We start from the raw sequence: 21,586 nt of genomic DNA, 5'->3' as shown, positions 1-21,586 counted from the left end.
ACTGGATAGGCTTCACAATAGGTACATTTCCTTAAGTGAAGAGTTGATTGTTGCAGTCCTTGAAGACAGTGGCTTTTGATTTGCAGATACGCTTGTTTCTTTTCCAGTTCCTCACATGAATTTAAGACCTGAGTATGTCTTTCTTTTTTTATTACTTTGCACTCATCTTTTCCCATTTGTGCCAAATTCCTGCATGAGATGCTGAGTGGTCCAAACTCCAAACAAATTAAAAGTGCAAAGTCCATTTGTAACAGCCCAGCAGTTTATTAGTCTTAAGCACCCCTGTTAGCAGATGTTGATCCTGCTGGGAAAGTGTTAGATGGGTTCTGCTGACTTACTGGTGCAAATGGCACTACAGAGAGTTCAGATGTAGGGTATGGGCTGAGCAATCCTTGGGAAGGAAACCTAGGAGCAGATGAGCCTAGGGAGAAGGTGTTACTGATATTTATGTCGTCTGAATGTGGATCGTTTTTGTCAGTAAAGCCCAATCTCAGGACAGGGCTGAGTTTGCACTTTATAGATGTTCTGTGTGCCAGATCCTCATCTGATGTTTATCAGCACTTTATTGAATTCAGTGGAGCTATGCCTAATTCATACCCACTGAGGGCCTGGCCTTGTCTTTGCAGGTCAAGTTGGCAAGGCTTTTGCTCACACCATCTTCTTTTCCATTCCAGTGCTACCTATTTTAGAGGGTTTTAGGGTTCTGGACTCGTCTCAAATTATTAGAGAGAAGATAGTGTGGCAGACCCAGACCAGTGGGGTACAGGAGTCTGGTAGAAGCAAATATACTGGCCACTGGATGAATAGTTTTCTGTTCCCTGAGTGACCAGAGCAGGGGCTGCACTAGAGCAATCAGGAACCTGCTGAACCAATTAAGACAGGCAAGCTAATTAAGACACCTGGAGCCAATTAAGAACATACTAGAATCAATTATGGCAAGCAGACTAATCAGGACACCTAGTTTAAAAAGGACCTCCCATCAGTTAGTAGGGGGGCATGCCAGGAGCAGGGAGTGAGAAGGCGGGCTGCTGGAGGACTGAGGAGTACAAGCGTGATCAGGCTTCAGGAGGAAGATCCTGTGGTGAGGATAAAGAAGGTGCTGGGGGGAGGCCATCGGGAAGTATCCCAGGGAGTTGTAGCTATAGCTGTCATGCATCTGATACAGGAGATGTAGACAGCTGCTATCCACAGGGCTCTGGGCTGGAACCCAGTGTAGAGGGCGGACCTGGGTTCCCCCCCACCAACTCCTGATTGGACACAGGAGGAGTTGACCTGGTCTGTGAGCAACACCAGAAGGGAAGGTCTAATTTGGAAAGGGATCTGGCCTGTCCCCGACCCACTAGGTGGGACAACAGAGACTGCAGAGATTGTTCTCCATTTCCCCCATGCTGGCGAGTGCTGAGGTTAGCTGAGTGAATGGCAGGTTTTAGCCTCTAGCACAAGCGGCCAAACTGAGGGCTGCCGTGAACCTCTGAGATGAGCAAATCCACCAAAAAGCACAGGACCCACCAAAGCAGAGGAGGAACTTTGTCACAATAGGTGTTAGCCCTTTATGGCTTCTTCTGGAAATACAAAAGTTATAAGTATCTAAACATCCCAAAGTTGACCTGATGAATTTTTTCTTGATGTCTGTGAGATTGTTCTTAGCCCAGTGCAGGAAAACAGATTTTCCTCTTATTGTTGAAGGATAGCTTTGGAAAATCTGAGAGTTCAGTGTTATGGAAAAACATACAACTTGATGCAAGTACAAATATGATTATTACCTTCTGGTATGGAATCTGTTCTTACAGTTTAAAAATAATATTGAAAATGGTGGGAAACCAAAGAGCCTGGGATCAGTCATGTAAACATAAGACTTTGGTTTGATATTTGTTTTTGGTGTCTTTCTGCAGAACCTCTTACTGCAGGCCATAGCATTTGTGTTTTGTCATTTGTCGTGTGTGCTTTTTGGTATTTGAACGTTGTAAAACTTGTCAGATTCACCATGAAATAGCTTGAAACATGATTTTGTTCACTTTGGGGTCATGCGTATGAGTCTATCATGACTAGTTTCTCATGACTCTCCCAAATCATTGTAGAGGGTAAGGTTTTTGAGGCATGGATAGTTGTTTCATTAGCTGTATGTACAGTGCATAGCATAATGGGATTCCAGTCCATGGCTAGGTACTATCACAATGCAAATAATAACAGTGGAAATGACAGATATTTCCACATCCTCCTGGACTGAGCTTAAGAAAAGGGGAAGACAGTGAGAAGAGATCCCTCAGCACCAAAATCCTCCAGCCTGACCAACCCACCTGAGACTGAACTACCTGACTACAGGTAAGTCTGATCAGACCCGCACCAGACTTATTTCCAAAGGTAGAGCCTTGGTAGAAGGAGTGACTGACACCAAACTAGAAAGCACAGTGAGGATCAGAGCAGTATGTGATGGAGGGGGCAGGCAGGAGGTGGTTACAGAGCAAATTGAAGTGAAAGAAGGTAGAGATGGGGTATCTGGAATAGACCGGGGTATGGACCAGCGGAAGAAGCCATGTCTGGAATGTGCAAAGAGTGCAGAAGGAATGGGATCAGGGCAGTGAGAGGTGAGTGGAAGGTGCCCTCTGCACATTGCTTGAAGTCAGAGATATCTGAGAAAATGCAGCTCCAGTCATCTGCCAAAGCAGAGGGGAGCTCCCCTCCTTTCCCGTGCTTTTGGGACTTGATCCTATGCTCACTGAAGTCAATGGCAAAGCTCCCATTGACTTTAATGGTTCAAGATCCGGCCCTTGATAAGCAGCACTCCTCAAACCACTTCCCCTCCTCCTGGGCTGTGTGATGAGCACTGCCTTTCTGTTTCAATCAACTTTAAACCTTTGTCCCCAAAGGGAGGCTGTGGTGGAGGGAGGAAAAGACATTTGAACAGTAAGCAGGAGGTGGACTTGGGAAATGCTAAAGCACCCACCTTCTGGGGAGCCTTTCCATGATGTGTCATGTTTAAAACCAGAACAGCTGAACTGTTTTAAGATAAGGCCTTCCAGCCTCTGTGTGTGTGTAATATGTGTTGTCTGCTGTAGATTTGTAGCAATAAGCCGGCAGGATCAGTCCTCTTCTGCATGTTTTACAGCACCAGGCAACCATATGGTGCTTCATGTATAATATTATTTGAAAGTATTAGTTTTAATGTTTTCACTGTACGGGGTCATTTTTAGAACAATTTCTTTGAGACGTGTATGTTCTTGGATGACTTTGGTATCAAACAATATTCATTGCTTCTCTGACACAAGAAAGTGCATAATTCTGTAGAATCCCTTCTGTCTCAGAGTTCACAGCGCTATGGATAATTAACAGGTTTGCTGCATTTTCACACGCTTTTAAAAAGTTTTTATTTTTGAATGCTCTTAAATTATGAATAACCATGTATATACGATGTGACCTGTCTGGAAATAGGAGAAACACAGTCTATTACAATATCCCTGCCAATAGAACTAAGATTTCCATATTATGCTCTCTGAACTGAACTTTTCTGGCTCTTGTTCCACTTGACTCAGAGTGGGAGACCCAACTCAGAAAACCTCCCCAACCTCCAAAGAATCTAGGCTGCTGAATATTTGTTAGGACTGTGAAATGGCTAGTTAAACATTACCTGAAGTCAGTCTTCCTCTCAATGCTACACAGCCTTATCCCTTCTTGTGACAGCCTTAAGAAGGCTAGTTCGATCTATGGTTTGAGGGATGACGGCCTTCAAGGTCCCAAGCACTCTGTCTGTGATCCGGCAAAGTGATCTGGCAAAGTACTTAAGTACTAGCTTAAGGTGTGAGCGGTCCAAGTGAAGTCAAAACATGTCCTTTACTTCCTTAAAGCTAAACACGTGCTTAAGTGCTTTTCTGAATAGGGATAGACTTAAGTATGTGCTGAAAGACATGCACATGCTTAAGTGCTTTGCAGAATCAAGGCCCTAGTCTGGAGGGAGACCCTTCAACTGGAAGGACAATTGTGCATATGGTGGGGCCTTTGAGGATAACGGGCAATCTCTGTCAGTAAGTGAAGTGGAAATGGTTATGGAATACGAGATGCTAGGAGCAGTGCTCTTAAGGGAGCAATGGTTTATCTCAGCAGCTGTTGCCTTAGCAGTAAAGTGCTTCAGGGCACCATAGATTGGGATGGGGATTACTGGGGAGAAGAAAATGGCTATAAAATCTTTCCCACCCCAAAAAGAATCTAATATATGAAAAGACCTGGAACTATTCCATGTACAGGTACACAGCTGGCTCAGCTGCACTTTAACACTGAGGGACTTGGAACAGTGAAGAGAGTTATACAGGTATAATCAAAATGGTATGGTTTTCTAGCGTAGACAAGGCCATAGATTCACAGTGATCATGCAGATGTGTTCATGCTTTTCTTTTTATTGTGTTCTTTGGTCTTAGTGTTGTCAGACTTTTTTGCCTGATTTTTAGGAAATCCCTTAGTAAACTCTTTAACGCCCCCCTCCCCCCAAAGAACAAACAAAAAATTCCTCCTCAAACCACTGGCCTTCATGAATTTGAATAATATCATAGTCTCATTTTACAAGTTCCCTTTATTTTAAATCTGGTTTAAAAGTCCCAGACACTGTTGGTTGGGCTGGAATGACTTATTGCAATAATAAAGGACATCATGCTAGTGTTTGAGGGTGTTTACCATTCTATTCAGTTCTACTGCATTTGAGCTACTTATTCATTAACTGCTTTATTATTTGTCCTACACTCTTAGCGTCTGTGGGATCAAGTAGACAATTTACAAATGGAAAAAATAGGCAAAATTCTTAGAATGAATTATTTATTACAAATTATTTTGTCAGCTTTTCTTTCAGCTTTCCTAGATCAGCAGAACTAGGATGGCATTGCAGTTCAGTATTTGTAGTAATGATTCACATTTATATAACACTTTGGGGCTAGATTTCCAGAAGGGTTAAAAAGCACTTTTCAGGCTTCATTAAATGTAAACAACATCAGAAATCACTTTACTCACCAGTGAAACATAGCAGCCTGTAAGATGAAACATGACCACTGGCCAGAGTACAGAGTAACGCTACATATAGGCTTAGGATAGCAGTGAATAACTTATTTCAAGTGAACTAAGCAGGGAATTTTAGGTAGGTGGAAAGTACCTAAAACAAAGTTGGCCAGAACATCCGAGCTAACATCTGTACTCTTGAAAATAAAGTTAAAAAAAATGCCACGGATGTTTTGATAATTAACAGCATATGTAGTCAGTCTGTTGGTTTTACATCTTGTCCAGAAGACTGCTCCTCACACAGCATGGTGTCCCCCGACTGTATATGGAGTACTGTCTTAGTACTGATATAGATCTTGGACTATTACCTGCTCAATCACCAATTTCATATATTGGGGGTTTCCTTAATGTTCTTTTACTTATAAGAATTGAAGTTTTGCTTATAAGAATTGATAAAATAAGATCCCCGGGAGGGCAGCACTTCATCATGTGGCAAAAAATTATTATCATGAGCCCCATCACGGCACAGTACACATGCGCACACACACACTCAGAGAAATACTGTATGCATCCAGTAAGGAATGCCCACAATAACATGCTAAAACCATCACTGTCAATTCACTTGTGAACAATACTCTCTGTGACTACAATAGTTTTGCTTGAGTAAGGTCTGCAGGATTTGGCCAATACTTAATACCGGAAAACAGGTAAGACTGTTGTGAACAGGCAGACTCTCAGCACTGTGCACACCCTGGGTTAATGTCGAAAACTCATCCCCCTTCCTGCGGTTAGCCTTTAGCAAACCATGAACCTTAGTCGAAGTTTTCTCCTGAGTTTGGTTTGTTCCTAGGATATCTTCCTGCTGAGCCTCCCTGTCCATGGCCTTATACCTGGTTCCCCAGTTCTTTGGAGATATGCGAACCCTTTACCTTCACATTGGTTAGAGCTACTCGGAGTCATCTGTTCTGCTGAGTCAGCAGAAATAACTCTGTAGACAGGGCACTACTCTTTACGTGCGGACTGAGTCATAGAAATACAGGGGTTTTCTGCTATAGAGTCCTGGAACATGGCACCTTCTCACAAATGGGGGTATTTTATTAATACTGACATCAGGCAACAAGGTGAATTGGGCCCTATAGGTACAATTCTGCCTTTGGGGTGGAAGAGAGTTATATCATTCCAGCAGGAGCTCCAGCTGGCTTTGTGTCTCAGGTAAGCGCAGTGTCTCCTGGAGCTGCCTCACTGTAAGGAAAATGCTGTTTTTTGAAAGTGTTGTTCTTATATGCTGCATTCCGTACACATTGCAAGTGCACTGCCCTTCTGATGTTCCTCTTTCGTCGTAGAGGGCATCTCTATCAGCTTTGGAACGGTCAGAACAGCTGATAAGGAACGCAGCCAGTCTGGAAGAGCTGCTTCGAATCACTCACGCGGAGGACTGGAAGCTGTGGAAATGCAGGCTAAAGCTCAAAAGCCTCTCCAATTTAGATTCCCGATCTGCGTCGCATCGCTCCACCAGATTTGCTGCCGCTTTCTATGACATTGAGACACTGAGAGGTAAGTGTGTGGTTGTTCATGAGTCATCAACTTCATCTTCAGGATCACCGAGCACATCTGTGACTAGGAGTTAAATAAACAGGCATTCTTAGAATAGATCAACTTCAGAGGGGAAATGGTGAACAAGGAAAGCAATATCATATGAAGGAACGTGTTAGGCGACAGCCTGCATACGTCTCCCTGGTTTATGGTCAGAGCTGGTTTAGTGCTCTCTGTACACAAGCCAAAGAAAAGATATATGAAATATGGATTTGCCAGTCAACAAAACAAGAGGAGAAGTAAACATGCAGGAATGGCTTGGAAAGGCTGGCTGAGGGGGACTGCCAACAGCAAAATGCTAAGTCCTGGAATTTGCCTGCAGGCAGAAACAAATGAGCTTTAGAGAAAGCATTGGAATTCCTGCTTTTATGAGCTGTGTTCTGATATAAGACACCTCATCAGCAGAGAGGTTGCCACCAATATGTATGGGTGAGAGCTACCTAGCAAGGAGGTATTCCCTTGATCTTCTTTAAGAGTCTGAGAAAATCTATCTGGAGAGTGGAAGTAGGTGCTGAAACAAAAACAGACTTAATACCAGAATGAGATGTAGGTTAGTCATAATCTAGATCCCCACTTAGAATGAATTAAAATACAACTCCCTTCAAATGAGAGAATCAAGATTGAATCTAAGTTCATTGAACTCAAACAAAGAGACAGTGATTGTTCCTTGATGAAGTGAATAGATATTATATGACAGACTCTTATTATACAAGCTGTGACGTAACAAGGTGTAAAAGATCTGTTCCTTTTATTGTACAGTCCTGAACTTGATATGATGTGACTACAACCAGAATATTCACTTCCCTGTGTGGAAGCCAGAAAACAGTGATCCTATTCCCGTATGACTTCTAGGATATTTGCAGTCCCTCTTTCACATCTTTGCTGACACTTTCACATCTTTTGCTTATTCATTTTAGAGAAACTAAGACTTGGCTGTGTTAGCTGAACCATAATTTGCATCTCTGAGCTGGAGCACAAAGACACAGACCAAAATGCCCTCACTAAATTAGCGTTTAGATGATTGAATGGGATTTAGAGTCAGAGTCAGAATTTAAGGCCAGAAGGGGCTACCAACAGTCTGACCTTCTGTATATCACAGGCCAGCAACTGCCACCCAGCACTCGCACACTAAACCCAACAACTAGAATTAGACCAAAGTACTACAACCCTCAAGCAACTTAACTATTGTGTGCCACAGGCAAAGGACAGGAGGGACCAAATTGCACCAGCACCTGAGGCCTCTCCAATGGCAGGGAATTGATTTAGTGAGATAAGCTTACATGAGCCAAGCAAGCAACCAACACCATATGCTGCAGAAGGCGGTGAACCCACCCACCCCCGCACATGGTCTCTGCCAGTCTGACCTGGTGGAAAATTTCTTCCTGACCCTGAGTATGACAGTGAGTCCAACTCTGAGCATGTGAGCAAGGTTCATCAGTCAAGCACCAGAGAGAGAGAATTCTGAGCACCAATCCACCCTATCCTGTGTCCAATCTCCATCTGTAGCAATCTCTGTTGCTTCAGAGGAAGGAGACCAAAAAAAGCAGAATACATTAGCAAAAAAATATCATTTCCTGACCGATGCAAGTGACTGGCTGAAGGAACGTAAGACATAAACCAGAGACCCCCCCCAGGACTACCAAGAGCAGTTGTGCACCACCAAAGGCAACCCCGTCACACAATTCCATTCAGATTTGTAAAGCCCTGTCTTAAAACTAACTACGTTGTTTGTTGCCCCCACAATTCCAATTGGAAAGCCATTCCAGAGCCTCTCTCCTCTGATGGCTAGATACCTTCTTCTAATTTCCAACCCAAATTTATTCTTGTGCCAACATTTTTCTTAAACTTAAATAGCTCTTCTCCCTTCCTGGTGTTTACCACCCTGACCTACTTAAGAAAAGTGTTCCCACCACTCGCAGAATTTATTTTAAAGACAACAAAATCCTAGTACATCGTGATCTGAGAACGCCTGGAGGGGATAGTTAAAGGTGCATAGATAAATTCCATGTCCTTTAAGAATTATGCACAGAAGCATTAGCAGTCATGGTCCAGTCATTGTATTGAACTAATGTCCAGTGCCAGTTGCTAGGTTTTTCAATAGAAAACTTGAAATCAACCTTTAGGTTTCTCATTTAGTGAAACGGCAAGACTGCAGACAACTGATAATCCTCCATTTGTCCACACAACGACACAACAGATGAGCCCAGCAAGTGGCACTGGTGCAGTGTATGGCAATAGACTTTTATCAACACCTAAAAGTAACATAACTGCTCAGCTAATAAGGTTAGAAGAACATTCGCCCTCTCCAAAGAGCAGCAAGTATAAACAGATGAATCAATAGTCTACAGATGTCCTTTACTTGTGCCATCTGGAGGAACTGTTAGCTTTCTTTTCCTTTTAAAATCTAACTCCAGATACAGAGCTGCCAAATATCCCCACCAGATCCAGGTGAGAAAATAATTTAAATTCAAATAATTAAAATTTGTGGTAGAAAAATCCTATTAGGTCTTCTTCCCCATCTTCTAAGGCAGAATTATTCCAAGGCCAACTCTATTAATGTTTTAATATGCCCTGAATCACCACAGAATCTGACTGAGCACCTACTAAAATCATACACATAAACTTATATTTCTCTTCTCCTCTCTCAGTCATCAGGGACTGATCTCTGTCTATGGTGTATGTTTTATTTTAATGTGGTGGTATTGTGTGAAGACTAGGTCAAAGACATAGATGCTCATCACCCCATTGCTTGTCTCTCTTTACTGGTTCCCCATGAACTACCAGGGCAAATTCAAGGTTTTGTTCTTCATCTTACCTGAGCTCCATGAATATGCATCTCTCACATGGAAGAGATGAGAATGACCACAAACCTCAGTGCGTGCAGAACAAAATGTAAAACCAACTTCTCTGACCTAGTCTCCCTACAACACCTCAGTTTTTCAAAGTGATTAATAGTGGGAGAATATGTGTGCTTGAAGAGTATTTCTGTTATGCAAGTGACATCTTGAATGATTATGTGCACACAATTAAATTAGTTTGGAGAGCACATTGTTTTCTACTTTAACAGGAAGCCTAAAGTCTGATTCTGATCTTGATACACTGGTATCAAATGGAGTAACTCTATCGACTCTAATGCAGTTACTCCAGGTTTACACTGCTGTAATGAAAATCAGAATCCATGCCCCAAAGTCCTAATTGCACAATGGCAAATAAATGGATCCTAGGCCAAGATGTTTAAAAGTGACTGGTGATTTTGGGTGTCCAATTTGAGACATCTTGATGGGACCCGATTTTAAGAAAGCGCTGAGCACCTCCCTCTGAAAATCAGGTTCCTCTGAAGTGCCTCAAGCTGGGTATCCAAAAATGGAGGCACTCAAATACACTGGTCATGTTTTAATGTCTTTGCTTATCGGTGATATCCTGTCCCTATTGAAGTCAATGGGAGTTTTGCCATTGGATTCCACCCCAGACCTGCTTCTTGTGCCTTTTTAACTGAATGCAGTTATTATTTTTTAATACTGTTCATAATGATTGTGCTTTCTGCAGTCATAGATGAGGAATGGCAAAAAACTCAGTGTGTGCCAAGGGAGACCTGCGTGGAAGTTGCCAAAGAGCTAGGTACAACCACCAACAAGTTCTTTAAGCCTCCCTGTGTGAATGTGTTCCGATGTGGAGGTTGCTGCAATGAGGAGAGCCTGGGCTGTATGAACACAAGCACAACTTATGTTTCAAAAACGGTAATTGAAACCATTTGTCTTTCTTCTTGCCTGTCACTGGCTCTGAAACAAAGTGAGGGAAGAGGATGCTGGGCCTCTGAAAACCAGTTATGGAGATACCTGAGGATACAGCTATTCTCTACAGTCATAATGATAAGAATACATTTGTATTGATACAGAGTGAATAAGGCCTGGTGAATGATGATTTAGTGCCATTTTATACTCACTTTACACAAGTATACATGACAAAACCCAGTTCACAGCAGTGGAGAATAAGTTCATGTGAATGGACTATGGTCTCATGTAGCATTAACGAGTTTAATTCTTCTTTATTCTATAGTTATTGAGACCTGGGATTGCCTGATGCTAGTGGCTTATGGAGACTCCCAGCACCACTGACCTAATGGATTCTGTAGGAAATCTGATGTGTAGTGCCTCAGAGATAAGTTCTAAATTTTGAAAATTGTGACCAGTGACAAAAGAAAAGTGACTAGTGATTTTAGGTGTCTCATCGTTTGGGTGCCCTGCTTCACATGCCTTAAAGACACTTGATTTTTTCCAAGTGTTGTGCAGCTTCTCTTTGAAAATCAGGTGCCCTCAATACAAATGCCTTAGGTTTTCAGTGCCCAAAATCATAAATTGCTTTTGAACATGTAGGCTTAAATCAATAGGCAGATACTGCTAAGTAGCAACAGGCAGCAAATAACCTGAATTTTGCAGGCAGCACTAGTAATTTACAGTTGTTAAAACTTTTTATGCTTTATAGAGATACATTAAATTCTACTTATGAAAAGTTTCTGCACTGGTACAAAATTCATGGACAATTGTTTAGAGAGAGAGTTAAAATATTCCTGGAACAAGCATTCTAAACCAGTGGTCTTGATCCACCTCTGTTATTCCAGTTGTGTATCAGTGTAATTCCATTGATTTCAGTGGAGTTGTGCTGGAATAAAACTGGAGTAACGCAATGGTGAATTAGGCCCAATACCTTCTATGTAGGTGTTTGTTAATCAGTTCCATTTCACATCAGGAGGAGAGCACTCTTATGAGCTGTTGTGTGTATACCACAGATGTTTGACTAACTCAGAGGTATGGGTTAGGCTAGAAATCATTTATTTATTCATGTAGTTATGCTTGGAGCAGTAGTTCATAAGTCTGTTAAAAAACTAAAGTTTATTCAATTCTGCAGAGTGTAACATTCTTTTAACTTCCTTCAAAATAGCTATTTTCAAAAGTTTTTGAGTACATTCTGTTCCCAGATCCAACCATATAAATCCAGAATCATTCTACTAAAGTCAATTAAGTTACTCCAGACTTACATCAGTGTTACTGAGAACAGAATTGTTCCCTGAGCTCTTTATTTCTTTACAGAAAAATTGTAGGCTTCATGGCGAAACATCCACTGAAGGTTGAGACAGAGATGATAAATGAGTCTCTATATAAGTGATTGAGGTTACATTGCTAATGTATGTGGAAACAACAAGTTCCAGTCGTCTACATGTTTTTCAGCTTTATTCCTAAAACATACTGTTGATTGCTCAGCAAACGATATTTACAATATATTATTTTGTTAGCCCTGGGTGGACTAAGCTGATCAGTTCCTAGCTCAGTGGGCATTGCTTAATTGTCCCTTTTGGTTAACTTCGGTAAGACCTGTGGTGGCTAGCAGAAGAAGAGAGAGCGGGGGGGGGGGGAATGGCAGTGGGGAGGAAGCTGGCATTTAAAAGATTTTAAGGAATAATGATAGCTGAATAATAGAAACTGAACAGCATGTTTCATCCTCCTAGCTCTTCGAGATTTCAGTTCCTTTGACAAGTGTACCAGAGCCAGTGCCAGTCAAAATTGCCAACCACACACGCTGTAGATGCTCAGCAACTGCTCGGCATCACCCGTATGCCATCATACGAAGATCTGTCCAGTACCCAGAGGAGGATGGGTAAGGCTCTCTAATATTGTGTAAAGACACAGAGTGTACTGCATTAACTAGGAAGCGCTTTTATTTTAAGTCATTCACTACTGGCTTTTTCCCATCTTTTGCTTTCCCACTAGTTTTCAAACATCCTGGGTATTCTTCAAACTTATAGAGCCAAACCCAAGCCTGCTGTAAACAGGTTTAGTCTGCACATATTTGGCAGCCAGATTGAGGCCACAGTTCAGCAATGACCTAACTAGAAGCACTTGGGTAAGCCCATCGCAGTTAATGTACCTACTCATCTCCTTAAAGTTAGGCCCGTTCCTAACTTGTGCATCATTGGATTGGGACATCAGTGCAGACTGCCACAGTGTTCCTATCTAGGGTAATATGACACCATGCTTAATTTGTAATGAAAGAGGTGCCAGGGCTCAAGCAATTTTTTTACTTTCATAACATGGCAAGCCCAGAGGCGCCAGGGCTATGAACTGCCAAACCTAGAGGTGCTGAGGCTCAGCCCTAGCAAGCCCTGGCATAAATTAAGCACTGCTATTGCCATTAATTCACATAATACAGTTGACAGGTCTGGCAGTAAATACTTGTCTTGAGCACACTAACTGACTAGTGTTTTTCAGGTTTCAGAGTAGCAGCCGTGTTAGTCTGTATCCGCAAAAAGAACAGGAGTGCTTGTGGCACCTTAGAGACTAACCAATTTATTAGAGCATAAGCTTTCGTGGGCTACAGCTCACTTCATCAGATGAATAGAATGGAACATATAGTAAGAAAATATATTTTCTTACTATATGTTCCATATATTTACATACAGAGAAGGTGGAAGTTGCCATACAAAATGTAAGAGGCTAATTAATTAAGACGAACTATTATCAGGAGAAAAAAACTTTTGTAGTAATAATCAAGATGGCCCATTTAGACAGTTGAGAAGAAGGTGTGAGGATACTTAACATAGGGAAATAGATTCAATATGTGTAATGACCCAGCCACTCCCAGTCTCTATTCAAACCCAAGTTAATGGTATCTAGTTTGCATATTAATTCAAGCTCAGCAGTTTCTCCTTGGAGTCTGTTTTTGAAGCTTTTCTGTTGCAGAATTGCCACCCTTCAGTCTTTTACTGAGTGGCCGAGAGGTTGAAGTGTTCTCCTACCGGTTTTGGAACGTTATGATTCCTGATGTCAGATTTGTGTCCATTTATTCTTTTGCGTAGAGACTGTCCGGTTTGGCCAATGTACATGGCAGAGTTCTTGTGAAGCTTTTTTCAAATACCTGACCATATTGTTTTTCCTTCTAGTTGCCCCTTTACCAACAAATTTTGTCACAGCGGCTTGATATGGGACAGCAACAAATGTGAATGCGTGGTAGATAAAGAACATCCTGGCAGAAGGGAAGGTAAAAGTAGTATTGTTGACTGACATTTCTGTAGCTACCGTCTCTATCTGAAGGGGCTTGATAAGGTTCTCTCCTTTTTCTCATTGAGATTTCTCTTGGATTCTAAATCAGTAGACTGCATTGCCTTATTATATAGCACTCTAGTTGTAAACACACACACAAATGGTGTTACCTCATCTCATTTTCTTCTGAACATTTTCGCCTTTTCATATTAGTAATGGGAATAAGGAATAGCAATGTACTGGAAGGAATTAATGTAGCTGGCAATCACGCTGAATTGTCATTGTACACAGATGACTTAGTTGTTTGTTTAGGGGGCTTTCAACTCCGTATCCCCCATCTATTCGCCTGTATTCAAGAAATGTTCATGTTTTTCTGAGTTTAAAATAAATTGGCAAAGATATTACCGCACAAATTCAGGGCTACGTTCTACCTTCATATATAGTGCACACATGAAAACCTGACTGAAATTAGTAGGGTCGTATGAATAAAAATGTGCAGAGTGTGGACTTCTGCCCCCAGTAATTCGAGAGTTTGATCCTGCAAACCATTCCTCACATGATTGGTTCTTATAGGCTAGACATGGCATCAATTGCACTTGAGAGGAAATGTGCTTGAGAGACACCCCTCTGAGGCATAATGCTTCCTGTGGTCCCCTCATGTGTTGTGGAAGGAGGGAATGTTTCACTCAAGCCTTTTACAGAGCTCTTTGTTCTCTTTCCCCTTGTGCCCAGCTCGTTTCCTGGCTGGCAAGTTGGCACTCAGGGTTGAGCTGTGACTTGCTCCCTCTCTCCTCAGTCCTCACCCAGTGCGTGGAGAGAGTTATGCATGCAGGCAAGACCAGGGCACACTCTATATGATACCAATGGGGCTACTTGTGAGAGTAAGGTGCTCTGTTAGGCTACTGGATACAAACTGAACAGAATAAAGTTAGTAGCAATGATATGTAGACGTGACTTCTAAGAAAGCATCATCTTGGTATAAAACCATACGGTCATATCAGCTATTGCCTCCTTCCTGTTTTCTTGGTGGAGAAGAGTTGAATCCATAAAAGAAATCAACTGAAAACTTTCCTTGGGGAAAATAAACTGCTATAAATCTAAAGAATCTTTCAAGATGAACATATTGAGAGTTATTAAAATCTCCCTAAACACCATACAATATTTATATTCAGGTGGGAAATAATGGGAATCTAATATACCTGGACTACATGGACACAGAAGAAAATCTTGTCTTTCTAGATGATCTTACATTCAACAAAATAAAGAATACAAACCAGTAATAAAGGCAATTTGGCAAGCATTTACATTCCTAGGCCAGTGACCTAAAATAAAACCACATAGCTCCATAAACTCTTCCTGTCTAGTATACTCTCTTAGCATTAATAGACAAGAAAGCAATTTTACTGGGACACAGGTTTGTCATCCTGGATCAGATCATTAGTCCATCAAGCATGGTATCCTGGCTTTATCAGTGCTAAGTATTTGATACTTTACAGGAAGACCAAAGTGTGGGGATGAGGGGGGCACCAGGCAAACTCATATTGCACCTAACATCTAGCCGTTTGTGCTATGGGCTAACAAAAGGATAAATAGAGTGACTTATAATAACAACTGTATTATGCCTTTTACTGATGTAAGGCAAACATTTGCAACAATGAACAATCATTTGCTGCAGTTTGACAGTAGCTTAGACAAATTAATTTGAAACAAGACCTTGAGGCTAAAGCAAAGAGAGAATTGAACAATCTACACCAATTAATATATGCCAAGGCTCATCACCCAAGGAAGGGGATGGGGATCATTTCACCAGAAACTATGCAGATTTCTGTATCTTTAAATTATATTTGCTTTTTATTTTGTTTGGCTGTTAATTTCTGGTATTAAGTTAACAACGATGGAGGCTTCCCTCAAATAATGAGTATATCCTTTCTGGCCATTGAGGTCAGAGCTCAGATTCCAGAGGTCATAGTCATAGGTTAAATTTCACATTCCATAGGTTAAATCCAAGACCTACTTATAAAATTACAGGAAATTACCGTTCCAATGACACATTCTATGCTATGACCTTTAACCAGGGTGTGCTGCCAACACTTTACTAAGGGCTCTCATAAAAATCTTCACCTTTTGCCATGATAAATCTCCTGGTATGCCAGGATGTGCATGTTTGCAGAGAAGAGGTGAGGTATGGAGGAGCACAGTCATTTGCTGCTTTTACCATTAAAACAAAATGTTTTCTCATTGCCCTCATCATATTAACCAAGAAGAGTGCTTAGCAAACAGACTTAGACTAGGCTGTACCTTGCTAGAATTGTTTATACTTTTGTTTCTGAAAAAATATACTGAGTGCATTGATTGAGAAGCACAGTGTTGTGTGTATGTTGTTTGTACTTTGTATTGGATACGTTTGGTTTTTTAAATACCTTAAGTACCTACTGTATTCAAAAATCAAAAAACTCCTCGCAAATATTTTTTGTAGGCGTCCCAGGGGAGGTTGTTTGTCAGGCATGATTTAGCAGTATAGCTCCCTTAGAGGCAAGGAAATCATCCCGATCTTCTCTTCAGTTTGGTGGAGGTCTTATCCAGCATATTAACTCCTAATAGAAATTCTTAGGATCAGATTCCCCCTTCATGTACACATGCATAAATCCTGGTGGTTTCAATGGAATTTCCACACATACAATCATATAATCTAAAGCAGAATCTGGGCATACAGACCTTATTGCCAAAAGATTTGTCTGTTACAGGACTCCCTCCTCTTGCGGAGCTGGCTAAGTGTGGACCACATATGGAATTTGATGAAGATAATTGTGAGTGTATCTGTAGATGGAAATGTCCCACCGATTTTTTCCAAAATAAAGAGAACTGCAGCTGCTATTTGTGTAGGGAGAGCCAGGAGAGCTGCTCTCAGAAACACAAGATATTTCATGCAGAAACTTGCAGGTAAGTGTTTCTTCCCTTTCAATTTCACACCTCTTAACATAGCTGGGCAACATGAAAACCATGTTCTTTTCAATTAAGCAATACATATGAACTTTTAAAATACAATTCACTTTTGTAGTTTTGGGGGTGGGTAGTTGTTTTTTAACGTGTTTGCAAGTTTTCTTTGCGGTCCCAATCGGTCCCAATCTATTGATATAGTGTCATTTAATGATGAAACCAGAGGACAGGAAGTCAAGACCCTGGGTTGTATTCTCGACTCTACCAGATACTCACTGTGTGACCCAGGGCAAGTCACTTAACAAATCAGTAAAATGGAAATAATACTTACAATATTTTCCTTGCAGAAGGTGTGAGGTTTGTTTAGCTAAAGCACTTTGAGACCCTTGGACAATAGGTGCTACTTAAGTGAAAAGAGGAGTTGCTAATATTTGTTATGTAGTTTCTAAGCACCCTTCATGCACAGAGATATATTTGTTTCTAATATCTGGGGAACGATTTCTTTAACTATCTTATCTGAAGGCAGTGTATGGCCCAGAGGGTTTGTGATGGGATTTGGAGCCTTCCATTTCCAGGTGGTTCAGATTCAGTTCATGTCCCTTGTGACTGACAGTCATTACCATCTGACTCCTGTGCAGTGGCCTTTGGGAAATAAGTTAACAGTCTCAATATAATTCATAGCGAACAGGTGTCCATGTGACAAAAATTATCACATAATACCTACCATTAAATGAGCATATTTTCTCACCACCTCAGTGGAGTACTCAAGGACTTAATGGGGGTGGGAAATTAACTATCCTTTCATGCTTAGAGATAGACCCTCTAGGTCAGGGCTGAGGTACCTTGAAGCTGCGTGGGGAAGCCTGCATTGTCTGTGTTGAATCTGTCCTGTCCTGTGGATAAGCAGAGTGCTTCATCTGCAAAGATATCACTTCAGCACCATTCGGGAGTACTGCATTCACATAATTTAAAAGACATTGAACTAGAGTGGCTCCTTCACTGCTCTGAAGGGGACTCAGAAGGAGGCGGGGGGACGGCTAGCTCCACAGTATTGCTCCCTCTCCTGGGATTCTCTATGATGTGAGGACTCTGCAGGATTTCAAGGTCAAGAGGGCATGAAGCAAGGAAACAGCTACTCTCTTCAGCATTGCCATCTGGTGGCCCCTGGGTTTCCACTTAGGAATCTGATTAGAAATTACTTTTCTCTTTAAAGCAACATTAACTTGGGGGCACTCTAGGGCTGCTACTGTGCAACTGCTGGGAAATTCAGGCAATGGCAAGACATCTTGTTAAAGAGAAGGGATGTCAGCAGAATGATGTGAAAGGGGAAGTCCTCCATGCAGATGCCTCTCTTTATCTAGGTTTCCCCTTTTATGTGAAACTACTGGACCTATCCATTCCATGTCTTCCCAATCTCTTCCCATGCAAGGGCATTACATTTTGGGTAAATGTGCTAAGATGCTGAAAATGTTGAAGGATATACAAGTGGAGAGCTATCACATTATCATGCCCCCCTCTCTCTCTCTCTTTATTAAACAGCTGTGAGGACAAGTGCCCATTCCAACCCAGAACATGTTCAACTGCAAAGCCAGTGTGTACAAAGCATTGTCGTTGTCCAAAGGAGAAGAGAAGCTCTCATGGGTCACAAAGCAAAGAAAATCCTTGATCTAGCTTTCCCCCTCTCTCTCCCAGAAACACACTGCTTTGCAAAGTAGCTGTCACTGACTTTTAAATCATTAGTAAACATGGGACATCTTCCACATTAATCGCAGAAGAATGAATCCAGTCTGCATTTATTTATTAGATTAATCACTAACTATTAGTGGACCCTCTGGGTCATTGATAGCTGTCTTCTAATGGATAACTACAGTAGAAAGATTACCAGCTGTAGGAAAGGAAGAGTGGAAGGAGCCAACTCAACACTGTTATGTGGAGGATGAGACTGGTATATGTGTAGTAGAGTGAACGTCACCGTCCAGCAGTTCAGGAATTTGAACTAAATAGTCTCTGAATTCTTAGCTAGTGCATCTCTTTGGTGAAACATTCTTCAGAGCTTCAGTGTACAGAATTTGGCTTCTAATATGTTCAGCACTGAATGATTTGATCTACTGTCCAGCTTTGATTATCATTTTGAGTTTATCATACAACTACTGTCAGATGTGCCATATTTAAATGTATATAAGAAAATAAATACTTCAGTTATTCAAGCTGTTTATTATCCTATGTCATCTCAAACAAATGCATACCAAACAAAAGCAAACAAACCCACCCCACAAAAGGGTCAAGCTATGGCTTTGTTGGGTTTGTCCCCACTGGAACTGATCCCAGTCCACACCTAGCTTGGAGTAAAGACACTTGGTAAATCTGGTTGTCACAGTAGTTTGAATAAAGGATTTCATTTCCCACACCGGTGATGGGTTTCAGTTTTGGGGGGGCGGGGGGGGGGTTGGCTCCTGCTGTGGTGTGTTGGTACCCCACTGAGGTGGCACTCACACAAATACCAAAATACCCCCAGAGATTTTTTGGGAAGGCAAATTATGTTGAGGGCTTGTTTTACTCTTAGGCTGTGATGCTATGGAAATAGAGGGTATCTTCTGAAGGCTGGAATTCATTTCACCCACATAAGACCTGAGCAATGGAGCGTTACGCAGGGCCAAGCATGGGAAAAGGCTGGGAAGCCCAATCATATGAGTCACTTAAACCTGGACTGGACAAGCCTGGAGAAAATACTGTCAGGAACAACCCTACACTGGCAGTGGGATGGATTAAATAACCTAACAGATCTTTTCCAGTTCTAAATGTTATGTTTCCATATGCTATTTTCAGAAGATAGAAGCCCAGGAGGAACAGTGGAAACAAAACTGGACTGCCGGACATGACATAAGGAACAGAAACAAATCTTTGTAATGTGTGGGCTGAGCATTATTTTCTGGATTTGTACAGGCTTAACATTTGGATTTCTCTAAAAAGACAAGGGCCAAATCCTGCAGTATTTACTCAGTCATTGGGCAAATTTCCCATTAACTTTAGTGCATAGGCACGGGAACTAGTGTTGCGGGAGGTGCTGCAGCACCCTCGGGCTGCCAGCTCTGTGCCCGGGATCCCGGCTGCTGGCCCCACACGCCCGGAGTCCCGGCCTCAGCCCTGGGGGTGGGGTGGGGTGGAGTGGATAGTGGTAAAGGGGCTTGCTTTCAGCACCCCCACTATTAAAAGTGTTCCACCACCACTGCTTTAGTGGGATTTTTATCTGAGTAAGGGATACTGGATTTGGCCCTAGACAAATGTTCTGAACAGTTACTCCCAGACCCTCTATCATCTGGCTATTGCTGGTGTACTTGTGGATTCTCCTGGCATACTCTCTTCTCCCTGATAGACTTCAAGTTCATACACCTATTCATTATCGGACAGGTTGTCCTGGCCCCTTCTGCAGGTTCCTCAAGGGGGTAGAAGAATGCCACCCCTCCACTTTGCTCAAAATCCAGGGATGGACATAGCCCCTCAGTTGGACTTGCTGGCAGATTAGGCAGCACTGGTCCAATAGTTATTGCAGCTTGTACATTTCCCCAATATGTCATGGAGCTGTTGGAGAAACTGCACTTCCTGAACACCACGCTGCCTCCCATTTTGGGCCAGGGCCTACATGCACAAAACTTTGTTAGTATAGCATTGTTTGCACAGCTAAACAATTTTTTAAAAAATCAGGCAATACAATTCTATACCCAACTGACAAGGAAGAGGCATTGTTAACATTAGGTTTGCTATGATGTAATCCCAAGGAATGATACTCTTAAAAAACAAAATAATACAAAAATGAAGGCCATGATCCTGCAAAGACTTAGGCATGTGCTTTATTTTACCAGTTCTGAGTCATTCCATTGACTTCCATAGGACTACTGCCAGTGTACAGACTTAAGCACCTGCATGAGTCTTTGCAGGATCAGGGCTGCCTTCTTGTCCCCCGTCCCCATTCCTTCATAATACATAGTATCAAAGTTAACATTAGCAAAAAGAAAAGGAGTACTTGTGGCACCTTAGAGACTAACAAATTTATTTGAGCACAAGCTTTCGTGAGCTACAGCTCACTTCATCGGATGCATTCAGTGGAAAATACAGTGAGGAGATTTATATACATAGAGAACATGAAACAATGGGTGTTACCATACACACTGTAAGGAGAGTGATCAGGTAAGGTGAGCTATTTGAGCTGTGAGCTACAAAAGGGGAACCTTTTGTAGTGATAGTCAAGGTGGGCCATTTCCAGTAGTTGACAAGAACATCTGAGAAACAGGCGGCGGGCGGGGGGGGGGGGGGGGGAGAAATAAACATGGGGAAATAGTTTTACTTTGTGTAATGACCCATCCACTCCCAGTCTCTATTCAAGCCTAAGTTAATTGTATCCAGTTTGCAAATTAATTCCAATTCAGCAGTCTCTCATTGGAGTCTGGTTTTGAAGTTTTTTTGTTGAAGAATTGCAACTTCTAGGTCTGTAATCGAGTGACCAAAGAGATTGAAGTGATCTCCAACTGGTTTTTGAATGTTATAATTCTTGACATCTGATTTGTGTCCATTTACTCTTTTACGTAGAGTCTGTCCAGTTTGACCAATGTACATGGCAGAGGGGCATTGCTGGCACATGATGGCATATATCACATTGGTAGATGTGCAGGTGAACGAGCCTCTGATAGTGTGGCTGATGTGATTAGGCCCTGTGATGGTGTCCCCTGAATAGATATGTGGGCACAGTTGGCAACGGGCTTTGTTGCAAGGATAGGTTCCTGGGTTAGTGGTTCTGTTGTGTGGTGTGTGGTTGCTGGTGAGTATTTGTTTCAGGTTGGGGGGCTGTGTGTAAGCAAGGACTGGCCTGTCTCCCAAGATCTGTGAGAGTGATGGGTCATCCTTCAGGATAGGTTGTAGATCCTTGATGATGCATTGGAGAGGTTTTAGTTGGGGGCTGAAAGTGATGGCTAGTGGCTTTCTGTTATTTTCTTTTTTGGGCCTGTCCTGTAGTAGGTGACTTCTGGGTACTCTTCTGGCTCTGTCAATCT

General features: G+C 42.0%; 1 protein-coding gene across 1 annotated transcript in view; it reads left to right on the top strand.

Annotated features, from left to right (window-relative positions):
* The window catches only part of VEGFD (vascular endothelial growth factor D), a 32,735-nt gene extending 14,035 nt beyond the window's left edge, over positions 1 to 18,700 (top strand). The window contains exons 2-7 of the mRNA XM_073327989.2: positions 6,321 to 6,531; positions 10,117 to 10,307; positions 12,074 to 12,222; positions 13,505 to 13,602; positions 16,349 to 16,544; positions 18,081 to 18,700. Coding sequence (XP_073184090.1) covers positions 6,321 to 6,531; positions 10,117 to 10,307; positions 12,074 to 12,222; positions 13,505 to 13,602; positions 16,349 to 16,544; positions 18,081 to 18,207 — 972 coding nt within the window. The 3' untranslated portion in view covers positions 18,208 to 18,700. The remainder of the gene's footprint in view (positions 1 to 6,320; positions 6,532 to 10,116; positions 10,308 to 12,073; positions 12,223 to 13,504; positions 13,603 to 16,348; positions 16,545 to 18,080) is intronic.
* The last annotated feature ends 2,886 nt before the right edge of the window (positions 18,701 to 21,586 follow it).

This window comes from Lepidochelys kempii, chromosome 1, assembly GCF_965140285.1.
Source record: "Lepidochelys kempii isolate rLepKem1 chromosome 1, rLepKem1.hap1, whole genome shotgun sequence".
Lineage (NCBI taxonomy): Eukaryota > Metazoa > Chordata > Testudines > Cheloniidae > Lepidochelys > Lepidochelys kempii.
This window is presented reverse-complemented; position numbering and strand designations above follow the sequence as displayed.